Source organism: Bufo gargarizans, unplaced genomic scaffold (assembly GCF_014858855.1).
Source record: "Bufo gargarizans isolate SCDJY-AF-19 unplaced genomic scaffold, ASM1485885v1 original_scaffold_902_pilon, whole genome shotgun sequence".
Lineage (NCBI taxonomy): Eukaryota > Metazoa > Chordata > Amphibia > Anura > Bufonidae > Bufo > Bufo gargarizans.
Window position 1 is genome coordinate 108,928 of NW_025334749.1, and position 17,084 is coordinate 126,011.

Genomic DNA, 17,084 nt, shown 5'->3' on the forward strand with positions numbered 1-17,084 from the left:
TTCATAGAGGAAGTACATTGGTTGGGACCCCCAGTCAAGCAGCCGTTCTGGTGGACTTGGTCAGACTATGTATGACATGGTCACCCATGAGTCCTCTGCTCCAAAGCTTCTCCTAGCAGCTGATCCTGTGGGGTTCCCAAGGGCTGTAGACCCCATTAAGCGTTCCTTAAATTTCCAAAAAATCCCAAATTTTGACTTTTTGCTCCCCCTTGTAAATGGGAAGGAAAGTGACAACCGACCTGAGTTCTCCACAATAGTGAACCCAATAGTTGTCATCATTTCACCCAGGTAACCCTTGCGCCGGGACTTTACCATGTGGGTTGGAGTTAAGATTGGAGGAAAAGCTCACTGCACCTCCTGCTATTCATAACAATTGTAAAAAGCAAACCCTGTGTGCAAGGAGTGGATCCTACAAGATGAAATAGAATAACTGAAGGCCAGCGGGGCATGTCGTCCTTAACCCTTCAGTGCCCAGAGCGCTGACACATGCTCTTCTTAACCCCTCGTCAGCTGGTACAGTAAACCAATGTTGTTGTTGTTGTCACAGATGGAGTTACCAGGGAGGAAGCCTTGTCCCAGATAAGACACCACAGAAGGTACTGGCTGATAAGAGAGGCCGGGCCACACTATGTGGATGTATGAGCTGTGTTCTATGTAATTACACATGGCCGACCCTGTGTACTTGTCTGTGTCAACCAGATTAGAAGCCTCGCTGCAGGTCAGCCATTTACTCCTCTTGCATATGTCCGCTCACCTCATTTTACAGTGTGCAATAACCGAGAGGTGTATAGAGCTATAGATGGGAAAATCATAAATCGTTTGATAAAATGTCTCACTGCTCAGGGAAAATGTCTCTGATTTTGGAGACCATGCACAAGCTCCTGGTCTAACACATTGGGCGAGCCCCTGCTTGTGCTCTCAGCTGTATGACATTGCTGGTATTATAATTGTATTATGTGCTTCCATTGCTGCAGTCGTGAGAAAAAGCCTTTGATTCAGTATGTGATATTGCATGTAATATGTAGCTCTTAAGTGCACCAAGGGTGGGCTCTGGCCGCTCAGTGCACCTCAGCTCCACTGCAAATCTGTTAAAGCCCCTACTTCCCTTGGGTAATTAACAGGGCCAGGCATCTGAATACGCCTGTCACCTGGCCCTGTAATGGAATGTGCTGTATGGCGCATGCACAGTACAGTTATCTTGATTAATGTGCTGTACAGCGCATGCACAGTATAGTTATTTTGAAGAATGTTGTGCATGTGCAGTTCAGTTATCTTGAAGAATGTGCTGTATGGCGCACGCACAGTGCCATTATCTTGATTAATGTGCTGTACAGTGCATACGCAGTATGGTTATCTTGAAGAATATGCTGTATGTGCATGTGCACTTTGAAGAATGTGCTGCACGGCACATGTACTGTACAATGCAGTTATCTTCTATAATATGCTGTATGTGCATGCGCAGTACAGTTATCTTGACAAATGTGCTGTACGGTGCATGTGCCGATTACATACAGCACACCATAAGCACAAGACTACAAGGCTGGAAGTAATGCCTGTCTCTGTCAATTAACCAAGGGAAGGTGGGGCTTCAAAAGAATAGCTTTGGAGCTAGGGTGCACTGAAGGACTGCCTGCAGTGCACTTAAAAGCTCATTTTTATGCAGCAACAGATGAAAAAAAAGAAAGGTACAATTTTATTAGACGCGGCAGGCGCTGCCAGGCAATGGGTATTATGCCCACTGCATGTGAAAGACAGTCGGCCCACTGGAAAATCCTGGTAATGTATATTGCCAATCCGCCCCTACCCTTACATGTAATTTAAAGGGGTTGTCCCATGAAAGATATTCAGCAGTTTTCAAACCAGCACCTGGGTCTGAATACTTTTGTAATTGCATGTAATTATAAATGTAGTATAGCCACTAAATACAATAAGGGCTCTTTCACACCTGCGTTATTGTCTTCCGGCATAGAGTTCCGTCGTCGGGGCTCTATGCCGGAAGAATCCTGATCAGTTTTATCCTAATGCATTCTGACTGGAGAGAAATCCATTCAGGATGCATCAGGATGTCTTCAGTTCCGGAACGGAACGTTTTTTGGCCGGAGAAAATACCGCAGCATGCTGCGCTTTTTGCTCCGGCCAAAAATCCTGAAGACTTGCCGCATTGCCGGATCCGGAATTAATGCCCATTGAAAGGCATTGATCCGGATCCGGCCTTAAGCTAAACGTCGTTTCGGCGCATTGCCGGATGCGACGTTTAGCTTTTTCTCAATGGTTACCATGGCTGCCGGGACGCTAAAGTCCTGGCAGCCATGGTAAAATGTAGTGGGGACCGGGGGAGCAGTATACTTACCGTCCGTGCGGCTCCCGGGGCGCTCCAGAGTGACGTCAGGGTGCCCCACGCACATGGATGAGGTGATCGCATGGCACGTCATCCATGCGCATGGGGCGCTCTGACGTCACTCTGGAGCGCCCCGGGAGCCGCGCGGACTGTAAGTATGCCGCTCCGCCGCTCCCCGCTCCTACTATGGCAACCAGGACTTTAATAGCGTCCTGGCTGCCATAGTAACACTGAACGCATTTTGAAGACGGATCCGTCTTCAAATGCTTTCAGTACACTTGCGTTTTTCCGGATCCGGCGTGTAATTCCGGCAAGTGGAGTACACGCCGGATCCGGACAACGCAAGTGTGAAAGAGGCCTAAAATGAATCTGTATAGCGCCACCTGCTGTTTTTCCCTTTTTTTTATTTCTCTGTCAACCTCACTGATGAATATGGAGATCTCGGGATCCATGTGAGGTATAGGTCTGGTTCTAGCTTTGTGAGGTTTATTGGGAGAGTCACCCCAATGACGGATCCAGCAAAAACGCTGGTGTGAAAGTAACCGTAGCTAGTAAGGTGTTTACCCCTGATACAGGAGGTACCTGGTTTGAGACCTGCCAGTGACAATTTGAATAAAAAAAGGAATAAAAGTTTTTAGGCTACTTTCGCGTTTTGGCTTTCCGTTTCTGAGATCCGTTCAGGCATCTCACAATCGGTCCAAAACAGATCAGCTTTGCCCTAATGCATTCTGAATGGATAAGGATCCGCTCAGAATGCCTCAGCTTGCCTCCGTTCAGTCTCCATTCCGCTCTGGAGGCGGACACCAAAACGCTGCCTGCAATACACAGAGGCGTTCGCAATCAATATTATAATGCTCAAGGCCCTAGGTAACCTCTGCTATACATGTACAGCCTATGGGATCGCATGTTAAAGTCCCCTAGAGTGACTTAAAATAATGCTACTTTCACACTAGAGTTTTTTGCGGATCCGTCATGCATCTGCATAAACGCTTCCGTTACAAAAATACAACCGCATGCATCCGTCATGAACGGATCCAGTTTTATTATGTCTTCTATAGCCATGACGGATCCATCTTGAATACCATTAAATGCTGCGGTTTTCTGTCAGCGATGGGGACGCAACCAAACGGAACGGAATGCATTTTAGTGCATTCCGTTTCGTTCAGTTCAGTTTTGTCCCCACTGACAATAAATGGGGACAAAACTGAAGCGTTTTATTCCGCTATTGAGATCCTATGACGGATCTCAATAGCGGAATTGAAAACACTAATCTGAAAGTAGCCTAAGTGAAAATATTTTTATTTATTTTTTTAAAACCATAAAAAAAATCAACCCCTTTCCCCCCCGTTAGTAACAAATAGAAACAAAAAAATATATAAGATCATTGTCATTGTTACACAAAACGCCCGTACTGTTAAAATATAAATGTATTTATTCCGTGTGGTAGGTTCCATATTGAAAAAAAAAACAAAAAGAAAACGGTGGATTTAACGTTTCTTTGTTGCTTCATTTCCCCCCAAAAAAACTGAAAAAAAAAAGAATTAAAAGGCATATTCCAAAATGGTATCAATAAAAACTACAGATTGCCCCCCAAAGCCCTGCCTACTCGGCTTGGCCACACCTTCAGCCAGTTTGGCTCCACCTACAACATGAGGCCACTTCTACATTTTTTTCCAGGGCCACTTTAAGTTCCCAATCTGCCCCTGTGTAAGGGGCTGATCTAATAAATTTCTTGGATCACAATTAATAGTGGATTGGAACACAGACTAAATGGGATTGTCTAAAATTAGAAAAACATGGCTGTTTACTTCCCGAAGCAGCACCACACCTGTCCACAAGTTGTGTGTGGTTTTGAACCTTAAACTCATTAATTTAAGTGGTGCCAAGCTGTAATGCGCCAAAAAATAGGGCAACTGCCTACATTCTTCAAGCGCCCAATGGCCACAGAGCCCCCATATCATGCAGTGATCTGAGGAAGGCTACACGCCGAAAAACGTTTAATGTATGTAAACTGGAAAACCGCCTATGCAATAAAATACTGCACTTATTACAAATTAGTGGAATTCAGGAGTCTTTCTCTACAAGCTGTAATGCCGGACGCAACAGGGGTGCACTGGGTGGCGCTGTTTTCGAAAGTAAACAGCTATGTTGTTCTAATACTGGCCAAGGGCAGGTGTCCCATAATAAACCATTCACCATATACTAATCCTGTGTGGGGCCTCTGCTGTCTGTGGACATCCTTGGAGAAGTTTGTGGAGAAGTTTTCACAATAGATTCACAAACCCACTGGGTAAAAGGGCAGGGCCTGCCCAAGTCTGGAAAAGCTAAGTGGTTGTCAGTTCTGATCCTGCTTTCTTCAAATTGAAATAACTTTAAAGGCTATGTACACCTTTGTGCCAATTTTTTAAATAATAGCATTGTACTCATTTTGAGCTAAAAATCATTCTTTCAATTGGTCTTTATTAAAAAATGTTGAACCCCTGTCTGTGTGCAGCCTTGAATTTCTCTAGTAGTAATATCTGAATTTTCACTCTGTTACTTCAAGCAGCTCAGCTGATGGCTCCTTACCTCCTCTGATCTTTGACCTTATAAACACTCATAGCTCAATTCTGATCTTACTGATAAGAATGTAGCTTAAATAAGTGTTTATGACCTTTTTGTAATTTAGAGATAAGGGTTATTAGATGACCAGCACAAAGTGAAAGTAAAAAGTACAATTCACATACAGTTCTGTTCAAAATAATAGCAGTCAGACATCACTAACCTGATCAATCACTGTTTTTGGTAGAGATGATATTTCTATATGGCAAATAATTTACTAGCAGGTGTAGTAGAGTAATAGAAATCCAACAGGCCCAACAGTCATGACATGCATGCTGCTGATTCTCTGTAATTCAATCACTTATTAAAAGGGGCATGTTCAAAATAATAGCAGTGTGGAGTTCAATTAGTGAGTTCATTCATTCTTTAAAAAACAGGTGGCAATTATTGGAAGGAAGGCAGCAAATGTTGTACATGCTGGTTACAGTGCAGTTCTCTCTGAAATTCGGAGGAAAATTAGTTGTTCCAGAAATTGTTCAGAAGAACAGCGTACCTTGATTAAAAAGTTGATTGAAGAGGGGAAAACATATAAAGAAGTGCAGAAAATGATCGCAAATGCTTTAAAATGGCAACCAAAATGATGTGGAAGAAAGCGAAAAGCTACCATTCGAATGGATAGAAGAATAGCCAAAATGGCAAGGACTAAGCCAACAATCAGCTCCAAAAAGATCAAAGAAGGTCTAAAGTTACCTGTGAGTACTGTTACAATTAGAAGACACCTATATGAAGTCAAGCTATCTGCAAGAAGCCCCCGCAAAGTCCCACTGTTGAAAAAAAGACTGTAAGGAATATGGATTAATATTTAATGTCAGCCATGTCCCCACACCAGCCATCAGTTGTCAGATAGCAGAGGCAGTAAGCTCCACAGGGGGGGCCCTGCTTCAAAGCCAGCATATGGCAGAGAATCTCTAGCACTCCACCATTGTTTACAACTTTTTACACTTCCATCCAGTCAGCTAGAAACCAGGATGATGTGACAGGAAGACTCTCTCAGCATGAGGTCTAGTCCATTCCCCAGTTCAATCAAATCTAGCAGACAGCATGGAACCGGCGATTTATAAGGAATTATGAGTCGCCCCGCCATCACAGGCACAAACCGGATACATATTTGTGTCCCTGTGGCCACGATGAACAGGCCCGTGGTCTTAGTGTGGTGGTGGGAGGCCAGGGAAGGGAGATATACATATCTCCCCACAGAAACCAAATAACGGTACCATGCTTGGACTACTGGTAGCTGGAACCCTAGCGGATCCGTTGGTCCCAGAACCATCTCCCTGTGACCTTCTGGTCGGGTCATTTGCTGCCAGTCCAGCAGAGGGGGGTGGACCCGGCTACAGGTTAAAAGGCTTATGCCAGCAAGAGGGCGTGTCTTTCTCTGAAAGGGGGTCACATCATGCCATGTATTTGGAGAGACCTGGAAACTGCTGACATCACTGCCCCCACGTGACCGCAGCCAAGGACTATTCCACCATCATAACCCAAAGGAACATTCATCAGCCCGGTAACTGACTTGTACTCTGTGTAATCCTGTTTGTACCATATTACCTGTATTTTTAACCTCAGACCACTGTATATATTCCTTGTGTATATTGTGTTATCTAGTGTGCCCCTAAGGCGATTAAATATAAAATTTCATCTTGTGCTGTCTTGTATCTCGATCACGAATCCCTATGTCCGTGTTTCGGCCTAGTTATAAGCTACCGCGGGTTGGTTTCTCACCCTATATAATCCCGTTAGCGGACCGGGCTTATATCAAACGAGAAGCTGGTGGCAGATTTCCCAGGCTGAGAAAGCACTGTTTCACTGGGGCAGTGACCAGACTCCCTCAGCTTGTTGCCTCTCTGTGCCCGTGTGGACAGGAGGAGTCGGTGTAAACTATACCAAGCTGACCTTACATGCTCCTCCGGGAGGGCGTAACGTCATATCTTGGTAACCAGTGACCATACCGTATCTCTTGAGCTCGACGTAGTTGACGTCAAGAAGGCACGAGGAGTGGCATCCCTCACAAAGACATGTGCTGAAGAGGTTACAATTTGCCAAAGAGCACATTGACCGGCCTAAAGAGACATTTTGTGGACTGATGAACGTAAGATTGTTCTTTTTGGGTCTAGTGGCCGGAGACAGTTTGTCAGACGACCCCCAAACACTGAATTCAAGCCACAGTACACTGTGAAGACAGTGAAGCATGGTGGCGCAAGCATCGTGATATGGGGATGTGTCTCATACTACAGTGTTGGGCCTATTTATCGCAGACCAGGGATCATAGATCAGTTTGAATACATCAGAATACTTGAAGAGTTCATGCTGCCTTATGCTGAAGAGGAAATGCCGTTGAAATGGGTGTTCCAACAAGACAACGACCCCAAACACACCAGTAAACCTGCAACATCTTGGTTCCAGACCAACAAGATTGACGTTATGGAGTGGTCAGCCCAATCCCCGGATCTTAATCCAATAGAAAACTTGTGGGGTGAGATCAAAAATGCAGTTTTTAATGTAAAACCAAGAAATAGAGAAGAACTGTGGAGTGTAGTCCAATCATCCTGGGCTGGAATACCTGGTCACAGGGGCCAGAAGGTGGTGACTCCGAGCAGCACAGATGTCCAGCAGTTCTCAGAAGCAGCGGTGATACAACTAAATATTAGTGAAGTGATTCAAAGAAAAGCAAAACCTTCACACATTTTTCAGTTTATATAGTGAATGTTTGAGTTTGTAAATAAGAGTACAAACACTGCTATTTTTTTAACAATATTCACTTTTCTTCAATTTTTTTAGAGGAACAACACAAATTTGATATATTTTTCTTCATGTTTTGATTTGGAATAGAATGTGTAGTGTTCCCAATGCATTTGTGTGTATGGAAATAAAAGCTATTAGAAGGATTTTCAGCTTTATTCACTTTTTTAAACACACTGCTATTATTTGGAACACAACTGTAGCTAGACAAACAGTTAATCCTTTGCGACAGAACGGCTCAATATTTTTAATAAAGACCAATTAAAAATCTTATTTTTAGCCCAAAACGAGTTTGCAATCATTATAAAAATTGCCCTCGAAGGTGTACATAGACTTTAAATTCCTCCTGTCCATTATGTTCACCCTGTATCCGCAGGACTCCTCTGAAATCACCTAATAATAGCAAAGTGCCTTATCTCACTACCTTTTTCTCCATTGAATGTGAAACAAGCCCTGAGCACCTTCCCTATTGTCTTCACATTACCTCAACCTGAAACTGAATTGTGCAGTTTCTCTTCATCATATAAAGCAGGGTATTTTTGAAATTTGAGTTTTGTTTTTATAGTTTTTGAGTCAGAATAAGGAAACAGGGCATTAAAAATGTGGGTCCACCTCTGGCATGTAGGAGCGCTGTCACCTCTCCATTCATTCTCTTTCTAGATATAGTGGCCAGAGGCCTCACCTGCTGTGACCGGGTCCTCGTCCCTGATTCTCCACAGAGGTGCAGGTCCCACATTTGGGACCCACACCTACCAGACATTTATGGTACATCCACAGGAGATTTGGAATCTGTATTAGACTAGGGTTCCTTGGGCCCACCAGAGGAAAATATTCTCAGTGCCTAACCCCTAAGTCATCAAAAAAGTCTAATAGGCTTCGAGTCAAAGAAATAGTCCCTAGAGGGAAGTGACTGGCAGCAAAGGCGGCTCCCAGAGGTGGACTGGCCCTAAACGCTTAGAAGCTACAGGGAGACTTCTCGGTGGGATGATGCCCAGAGGGCCGTCTGAGCCCTCCTCACTGCCTCTAGCCAGGTAAATAATGTCCTGGGCAGCCTCTGGGGATGTATTTTGCACTTAGGGGCATGCTTTATAATGCACTGTGGTATTTGGTTCTGCTGGGGCGGTATTTTATGCCACAATATGGTATTGCTTAGCCCCACCTGCTTGTGCTCTCCTTGCCTTTTGTCAATGTGGACCCATCTACAACATGGGGCTACTTTTAACCATTTTAAATTCCCAGTCCACCGCTAGTGGCTCCAAATGGTTTTCCTTCTCCTAGACCTTTGAAAACTACTATAGTATGAAAGCCTGGGCCCACAGGAGGATCCTTTGGTATTCTGGTGGGCCGGTCTGACTCTGGTGGGAATATTCTTTTTAAAAAAAAGATATTACTATTCAGAAATATTATTAATATTTTCTCCTCGCATTCTGCACAGCGGTGTAACCTGACGCTTATGGGCTCCAGTGCAACATCTATAATATGGCCCTCCGCCTACCATGTGCTATCTGTAATCCTTGTGGCTTCCTATGTGACTTTTGGTCCCTCTCGGACATCATAGCCCTGGTGTCACACCTACCTTTGCACCCCCTGCCCTGGACTATGCCACTGCCAACATAGCCCAGCTAAGCACCTGACTGTCATCCCTTAAGCCAGTTTCCATAATACGCTGCCTGCGATCTACACGGGCTGATAGCCACTGTCATTGTGTTCCTCTATCTCCCCGGTCACAGTCAGCTGGGTGTAACCATAGTCTCACACGTCTACTCTGGAATAGAAAGTCGCAGGAAGGATTCGAGTGCATTCTTTCACCATGATGTTCTCCCTTGTAACATCACCTTACAAATGATTTATGATGTTTGTGCAGGAGGTGTAGACGGGTTGTGTCTGAGGGTCAGATCGAGGGTTCAACCAATCTGCTGCTCAAAGGCGAATTCTGTTAAAATACGGTACATTTCTGCCATCTTGTCTAATAGTTGTGGGAGCCCCCCACACCACCACCACCTTTCAGGAGAACTGGGGATTCTGCACCCTCCGTTGTGTTTTTTGGGAGGAGGAGAATCGGGTAGAATTACCTGCACATGTCTACAGTATAATGCAAGTGAAGGCACAAGGAGACACTGACATCTCAATGGGTCGCAGTCCCATTGCTACCAGACATCTTTGGCATATCCTATGCGATCATTGTCAGATAGGTGTGGGTTCCACTCACAAAGCACTACTGTAAGGGGAGCACTAGGGGGCACTGAGCGAACAACACCAATGTAAGGGGTAATTAAGGAGGCAGCTCTACTGTAAGGGGGACTCTAAGGAGGAGAAGTACTGTAAGGGGTCATTAAAGGGAAGAAGTACTGTAAGAGGGGCACTGAGGAGACAGCAGTACTGTAAGGGGTCATTAAGGAGGCAGCACTACTGTAAAGGGGCACTAAGGGGACAGCACAACTGTAAGTGGACATTAAGAGGCAGCAGTACTGCAAGGGGGCACTAAGGGGACAGCACTACTGTAAAGGGGGCACTAGGGGGAACTAAGCAAGCAGCAGCAATGTAAGGAGTCATTAAGGAGGCAACTATGCTGTAAGGGGGCACTAATGAGACAGCACTACTGTAAGAGGTCATTAAGGGGGAGCAGTACTGTAAGGAGGCACTAAGGGGACAGCACTACTGTAAGGGGTCATTAAGGAGGCAGCACTACTGTTAGGGGACCACTAAGGGGATAGCACTACTATAAAGGGCCATTAAGGAGGCCGCACTACTGTAAGGGGTCACTAAGGGGACAGCACTACTGTAAGGGGTCATTGAGGCAGCAGTACTGTGAGGGGAGCACCAAGGAGGCAGCACTACTGTAAGGGGGCACTAAGAGGACATAACTACTGTAAGGGGTCATTAAGGAGGCAGCAGTACTGTAAGGGTATCACCAAGGAGGCAGCACTACTGTAAGGGGTCATTAGGGAGGCAGCAATACTGTAAGGGGAGCACTAAGGGGACAGCACTACTGTAAGGGGTACTAAGGGGGCAACACTACTGTAAGGTGGCACTATGGGGGCAACACAGTTGTAGGCTGGGCAATAAGGGGCAGCACTATTTTAAAGGGTGCAGCACTACTGTAAGTGAGGCACCAAGGAGGCATAACAACTGTGTGAGGGCACTAAGGGGGCATATTTGCTAGCTGAGCTCCAATCAGCCATTCCATATAAGCAGGTGTGTGGATCCCTTTAAATTCACGTGACTATTATCCATATATATATATTAGGAATGGGTAACGATAAAACATACACTGTACCTTTAAAAATTGTGAACAAAGCAGAACTATTTCCCGTTCTTAGCAAATTTTTGGAAGAATAATATCAAAATAAGGAAAAGGAAAATGTCCTGGAAAATCTGTATAGAATATATTGGCTGATTTTCCCCCGGACATGTGCTGATTGGAGCTGTCAGTACAGAACCCGTCACATGTGATATTACTATACTGTTCTGTACTCCCGTGTCCTGTGTGATCAGGGGGCATTCTGCAGCCTCAGGGGAGCAGATCTGCCCTTACAGGCAAACTGGGCACTTGAAAAGGGCATCATAAAAGTTGCAGCTATTTTTGATAAACAAGTTGCACATCAGGGGACTGTAATGCTTATTCACCCCCTTGGTGGCGCTGCATTATAAATGAGAATTTGCTGCTGGGTTTCCCCACAGATTATAGGGGGTCTCCATTTCAGGATCCTCTATTATCCAGAGCAGCAAAGGGCATCTGGAGGACCCAGCACAGCCATGAATTACACAGCTGGGAACTGTGTAATACTTCATTTTTCCTGTGGAGGCGCTGCAAAGAAATTGAGCAGATTTTTCCCACCGATTACGTGTGAATGATCACTGAGAGCCCCCGAGTTAAACACCATGTCATCAGCAAAACCTTCTAAAAGCCAAAAATTACAGCAAAATAACCCATAGCCTAAATGTACCATAATATAAATGCCAGGATTCACTGTGAGCATAAACGGCGCAATTTTACGCACAGTCAGGCGGGTTATAAACCTCTTGTTACAGAATATGTGCACATGTAACACTACTTTTCCAGTTCATAGACTACAATGTATCTTTTTATAGTTACATTGTTGCCATTTAGAATGTTTGTTGTGTTTTTTTTTTCTTCTCCTTCTTCTGGATACAAACCAGAATTCTGTAGACTTTTTAAGGTAAAACACACAGAAAATGAAGCTCTGTGGTTTTTCTATCAGTCACATGAATGGCCCCCACCCCCAAATAAAACCTGACGGTATTGACCATTGTACAATGCCGCCATATATATTGTATCTGGTATGATCTGCATGCCATGCCTGTGTATGAACATAGAAAGCATGCCAATGCATAAGGGTCTAGAAGCCGAGGTGTAACTATGGGGGCGTGCCGAGGTGGCAGGTGCACCCGGGCCCTAAACCTGCAGGGGACCAAAGGTTCTCTCTGCTTAGAGGATAGCACATGGTAAGTGGCCCCTCTAACCAACCGAGCTTGCACATGACAAAGATACACAGAAATGGAATTTTGTAGTCGTTTTGGGATGGTTTCGGAATTGCGCACAAATAGAGGTGAATAGGGAACACGACAATAGCAAGTAGTGACCTTACAGGGTAATGTCTAGCGACTTGAATGGTTACACGATTCAGTTTGTGCGACATGACCTGCGTCTGACTGGGATCGCAGAGTTGTAACCAGACCTTGCACAAGGCGCGTGATCATCCTGACCGCCCCGGTTGACACCGATCCCTATTGACACAATGACTCGTAAAATCAGACATCTTCAATCAGACTATGGGGACTACAGGTGCCTGAAACGCGTAGGAACGGTTCCCATTTCGACTGGTTTTCCTCGGAGTCCACGTGGAGATTTTATGACATATCTGGAGGCTGGAGAATTCTTCTTCATCTCTGGCAATGGAGGAGGTACAATTCATGAGCACGTTCTCTAAAGTCTAGACAAATCTACGTGATGCATGGGGCATTCGGCACCTCGTGCCTCACTAGAGTCATAACTTTCAATCCAAATGAAAATGTGAACACTAACTAAGCTCCGAACTGCATGAATCTGATATCTGTGCAGGGCAAAAGTAAAGTAATACCAGAACACAACATAAACCCCACAAAGAGAATCTGCGTTTAACCAGTAAGTGATGTGAGATATTATGATGGCCATATTGATCACCCATCCTCAGGATAGGTCATCAATATCAGATCAATGGGGGGGGTCTGACTCCTGGGACCCCCACGATCAGCTGCTTGAAGAAACGCGAGTGGGCCAGTGACATCACATTCATAGGTCACATGGCCCAGGTGCAGATCAGTCCAATAAAAGTGAATAGAGCTGCAATACCAAGCACAGCCACTATACAATGAATGGCGCTGTGCTTAGAATGCTACCAGGAGGCTGCTGCGCTCACCAGAACACAGCAACAGCTGATCGTCCTGGGTGCCAGGAGTTGGACCCCCGCCAACCTGATGTTGATGACCTATCCTGATATTAAACACTTGGACATCCCCTTTAATGAAATTCCTATAATCTGGCATTTGATAATCCAGAAAGACTGATGGTTTGTACTTGAATTTCGCAAAACCAAATAGCAATTAATCACGTTATAGTGGGAGATTAGATTTTTTCTATCTAAAGTTTTTCTTAACCGAGAGCATTCGGTGGCAGATTAAAGGAATTTTACTGTATGAGGCCTCATGCACACGACCGTTGTTGTGTTCCGTTCCGCAAAATGGGGTTCCGTTGTTCCGTGATCCGTTTCTGTTTTTGTTTCCGTGTGTCTTCCTTTATTTTTGGAGGACCACCAGACATAAAGGAATGTAAAAAAAAGTCTAAGACAGGTTTGCCATGCAAATAATAGGAAAAAAACGGACGCGGGTGATAATCTTGTGTGCCTCCGCGTTTTTTTAGCGGTCCCATTGACTTGAATGGGTCCCTGAACAGTTTTCCGCGAGAATAATAGGACAGGTTATATTTTTTTTACTGGAACCACGGATCACGGACGCGGATGGCAAACGGTGCATTAGCCCGAGTTTTCAACAGACCCATTGAAAATCATGGCGCAACGGACACGGATCAAAACAACGGTCATGTGCATGAGGCCTTAAAGGTGTTATTCTAGAGCTCTTCAGAGAGGCTGGACCCACGGTGGGGTTCACACATACCTGATTCTGGCCGCATCGCTCCACGGCCGCCTCTTCAGGTCCTGGGTCTCTGGGAATCAACATTCCATTGACGGGTGTCACGTGACTGCTGCAGCCAATCACTGGCTGCAGCGGTGACCTGTCACCCATGTGGTACATCACTGGGCGGCACAAGGCAGCTGTGGAGCAATGGATCTGGAATCCAGCAGCCAGGACCAGGTAAGTATAAACCCCACCGCGGGTCTGTTAAAAAAGTTTAGTCTAGAATGACACCTTGGGGCAGCCGCAAGCACATCGCAGACCCATTCACTTGAATGGGTCTGCGATCCGTCCGTTATGCAAAAAGATAGAGCAAGTGCTATCTTTTTGCGTTGCGGAGGCACGGAACCCCAGGAAGAACTCCGTAGTCCTTCCGTAGTGTTCCGTTACGTGCTTCCGTTCCGCATCTCCGGATTTACGGACCCATTCAAGTCAATGCACACAGAAGTGTGCCCGTGTATTGCGGATCCGCATATGCGGTCTGCAATACAGCAACGGGCAACACACATTCGTGTGAATGAGCCCTTAATAATAATGAAATCACTGATGTGTTGTTATTATTATTAGGCCTCTTGCCTCGTTCTGTTTTTTTGCAGACTGTATATGGAACCATTCATATCAATGGGTCCGCAAAAAAAGGAAGGTACTCCATGTGCATTCCGTTTCCGTATTTCCGTATATCCGTTCTGCAAAAACATGTCCTATTATTCTCCGCATTACGGACAAGGATAGTACTGTTCAACTAGGGGCCAGCTGTTCCATTCCGCAAAATACGGAATGCACACGGATGTCATCCGTATTTTTAGCGGATCCAGTTTTTGCAGACGGCAAAATATGGTCGTGTGCAAAAGGTCTTAGTAGTATGTCTAGTAGTATTAGTAGTAGTATGCATTGTTTTTGCTATAGTATTTTTTATATTTGGTAAATGTATGTATTTTATATTTTTGTTATTTATTTTAAAGTGCCATTAATTCCAGGGCTCTGTACATCTAAAAGGGGGTAAACATATATAATATAAAAGTACACAAGTACAAAATCAGGTACAATATGTATGAACTTATTAACAGAGAGGACGAGGACCCCGTCCGCGAGGGCTTAATCTGATTATTATTATTATTATTATTATTATTATTATTATTATAAAGGATAACAGGCCGAACTGGATGGACAAATGTCTTTTTTCGGCCTTATGTACTATGTTACTATGTATTATTATGGTATGTCCTTTATTGTTTGCTGCAGTCTTATATTTTTATATTAGATTTTTTGCACACTTACGTATTATGGGGGGGGTCATTTATTAAACAGAAATACGCCAAAATTAGACGTATTACACTGGGTTCACATCTGAGCGTTTTACAGCGTGTTCCTACGCGCTGTAAAACGCTCAACAAGGAGAAACCAATGATTCCCTATGGGAATGGTTCTCACCTGGGCGTTTTACAGCGCGTACGATCGCGCTGTAAAACGCCCTACACTCAAAAAAGTACATGAGCTTCTTTGGGGCGTTTTGTCGCGCGTTCCCGTACATAGACATTCGGGAACGCGCAACAATGGGCGTTTGCTTGTCTCTGTATGCGCGATTGTAAACGCCGGTACAATCGCGCATACAGAGCGCTCCTTTCGGAACCTCTCAGGTGTGAACCCAGGGTTACTGCAATCTGCAATGTCTCCCCGCTCACTCAAAAAAAGGGTGCGCGGCGTGTGCGGGGAAGGGGGCGGGCCGGTGAGCCCATCTCATTAACCATATTCTACTTCTGGTTTGGCGTAGAAAATGGTCTAAATGTAAAACAGCAAAGAAACTGTCTTACATTTAGAATGGACCGGCGCCACTTCATAACCCCGGCGGATCCACCGCCAGTGCAGGGGCTTTATTAAGACCGGCGTCTAAAGCGCCCTTAATAAATATGTCACTATAGTTTTGTGTGATTGTTGTTATTTAGTTAGAATTAAAATAAAAATGAGTTTGCCGAAAGTTGCATTGCAGCAAAAAAAACAAAAAACATTCAAAACCCGAATTCATGAAATCAAAAATATTAGACAACAATTAAGGAAAAAACATAATACAAAATACCAGTTATAAAGAAGCACACAGAAAATATGGTAAAAAAAAAAAATTCACCCCCTCCTTCCTCAGAGCCTAGAAACGTCCGCACAAACAAAAAGGATGTCACAACCCTAAAATAATACTAATAAAAAGTGCTTAGCCCACGAAAATAAGGGACTGGTGGGAATTCCTAGTTTCCCAGGGGTCGGCCAAGAACCATCCAGGTCAGTCACACAACCTATGGAATGAATAGGACTTACCTTTACAAAGAGTTCAATATCCGGGTCCTTCTCCTCTCCATTAGAAGGATCAGACATTTTGGTAAAAAAAAATAAAAAAAAATAAAAATATACAATAAAATAAAAATAAAAATCAAGTCACTGGAGTTCCTGAAATAAATTATCCTTTTGCTACATGAGACCTGGGAGGCATCCTGTAGTTGAGTGATCAGCAGAAGAGCTGGGAGCTCAGCTGGAGGGCAGTCATGATCCAGCTCTGCTTCACATGCAACAGGTCCCCAGCTGGATACTGTATCCTCATCTGTCAGTGATCGCTTCACACTGACAGACCAAAATAGCCCAGAGCGAAAGAGCAGAGGAGTGGTTACAGGCCTGAGGGTGGCCCTCTGCACCTATGGCAGGTCCTCCTCCCAGTGCAGAGGAAGCATGTCCTGACCGCCTGTCAGAATCTCCTCTGCAGACAGATATCTACAAAATTGCAAATGATAAGAAATATTTTTGCACAGTCGCAAATTGCAAAGTTGCAGAATTGAATGTGCTAAAAAGAAATAGCACTTTACTAAATTGTAAAATAACTATTTGTGACATTTTTATGGCTCTTTTTCCATCACGTCGAATAGGGCTCATGCACACAACTGTATTTTGCACTCGTGCAGGTTCAGGATATTTATACATATTTATGAAGCACCAAAAGTAGGGAGTATGTTACTCCATATGACACAGTTCAGCGGCTGCAGAACCTCTCTATTAGGAGTAAGGAACCTATTCCTGTTCACCATCGATTTAACTGATTGAGCCTCATTCTTTTTTAGTTCTGCAGCAGCTAAGGTGTGTATTATGAGGTTCTGCAGCAGCTGAGGTGTGTATTATGAGGTTCTGCAGCAGCTGAGGTGTGTATTATGAGGTTCTGCAGCAGCTGAGGTGTATATCA

The 17,084-nt window shown here is 44.5% G+C and overlaps 1 protein-coding gene across 2 annotated transcripts in view; it reads right to left on the reverse strand.

Moving 5' to 3' along the window:
* The window catches only part of LOC122924215 (chloride intracellular channel protein 5), a 110,383-nt gene that overhangs the window by 60,586 nt on the left and 32,713 nt on the right, over window positions 1-17,084 (reverse strand). The window contains exon 1 of one of the 2 annotated variants that reach the window (XM_044275135.1): window positions 16,175-16,460. The exons of the other annotated variant lie outside the window; for it this stretch is intronic. Coding sequence (XP_044131070.1) covers window positions 16,175-16,231 — 57 coding nt within the window. The 5' untranslated portion in view covers window positions 16,232-16,460. Of the gene's footprint in view, window positions 1-16,174; window positions 16,461-17,084 lie in introns of those variants that run through there. 2 annotated transcript variants of the gene reach the window in all.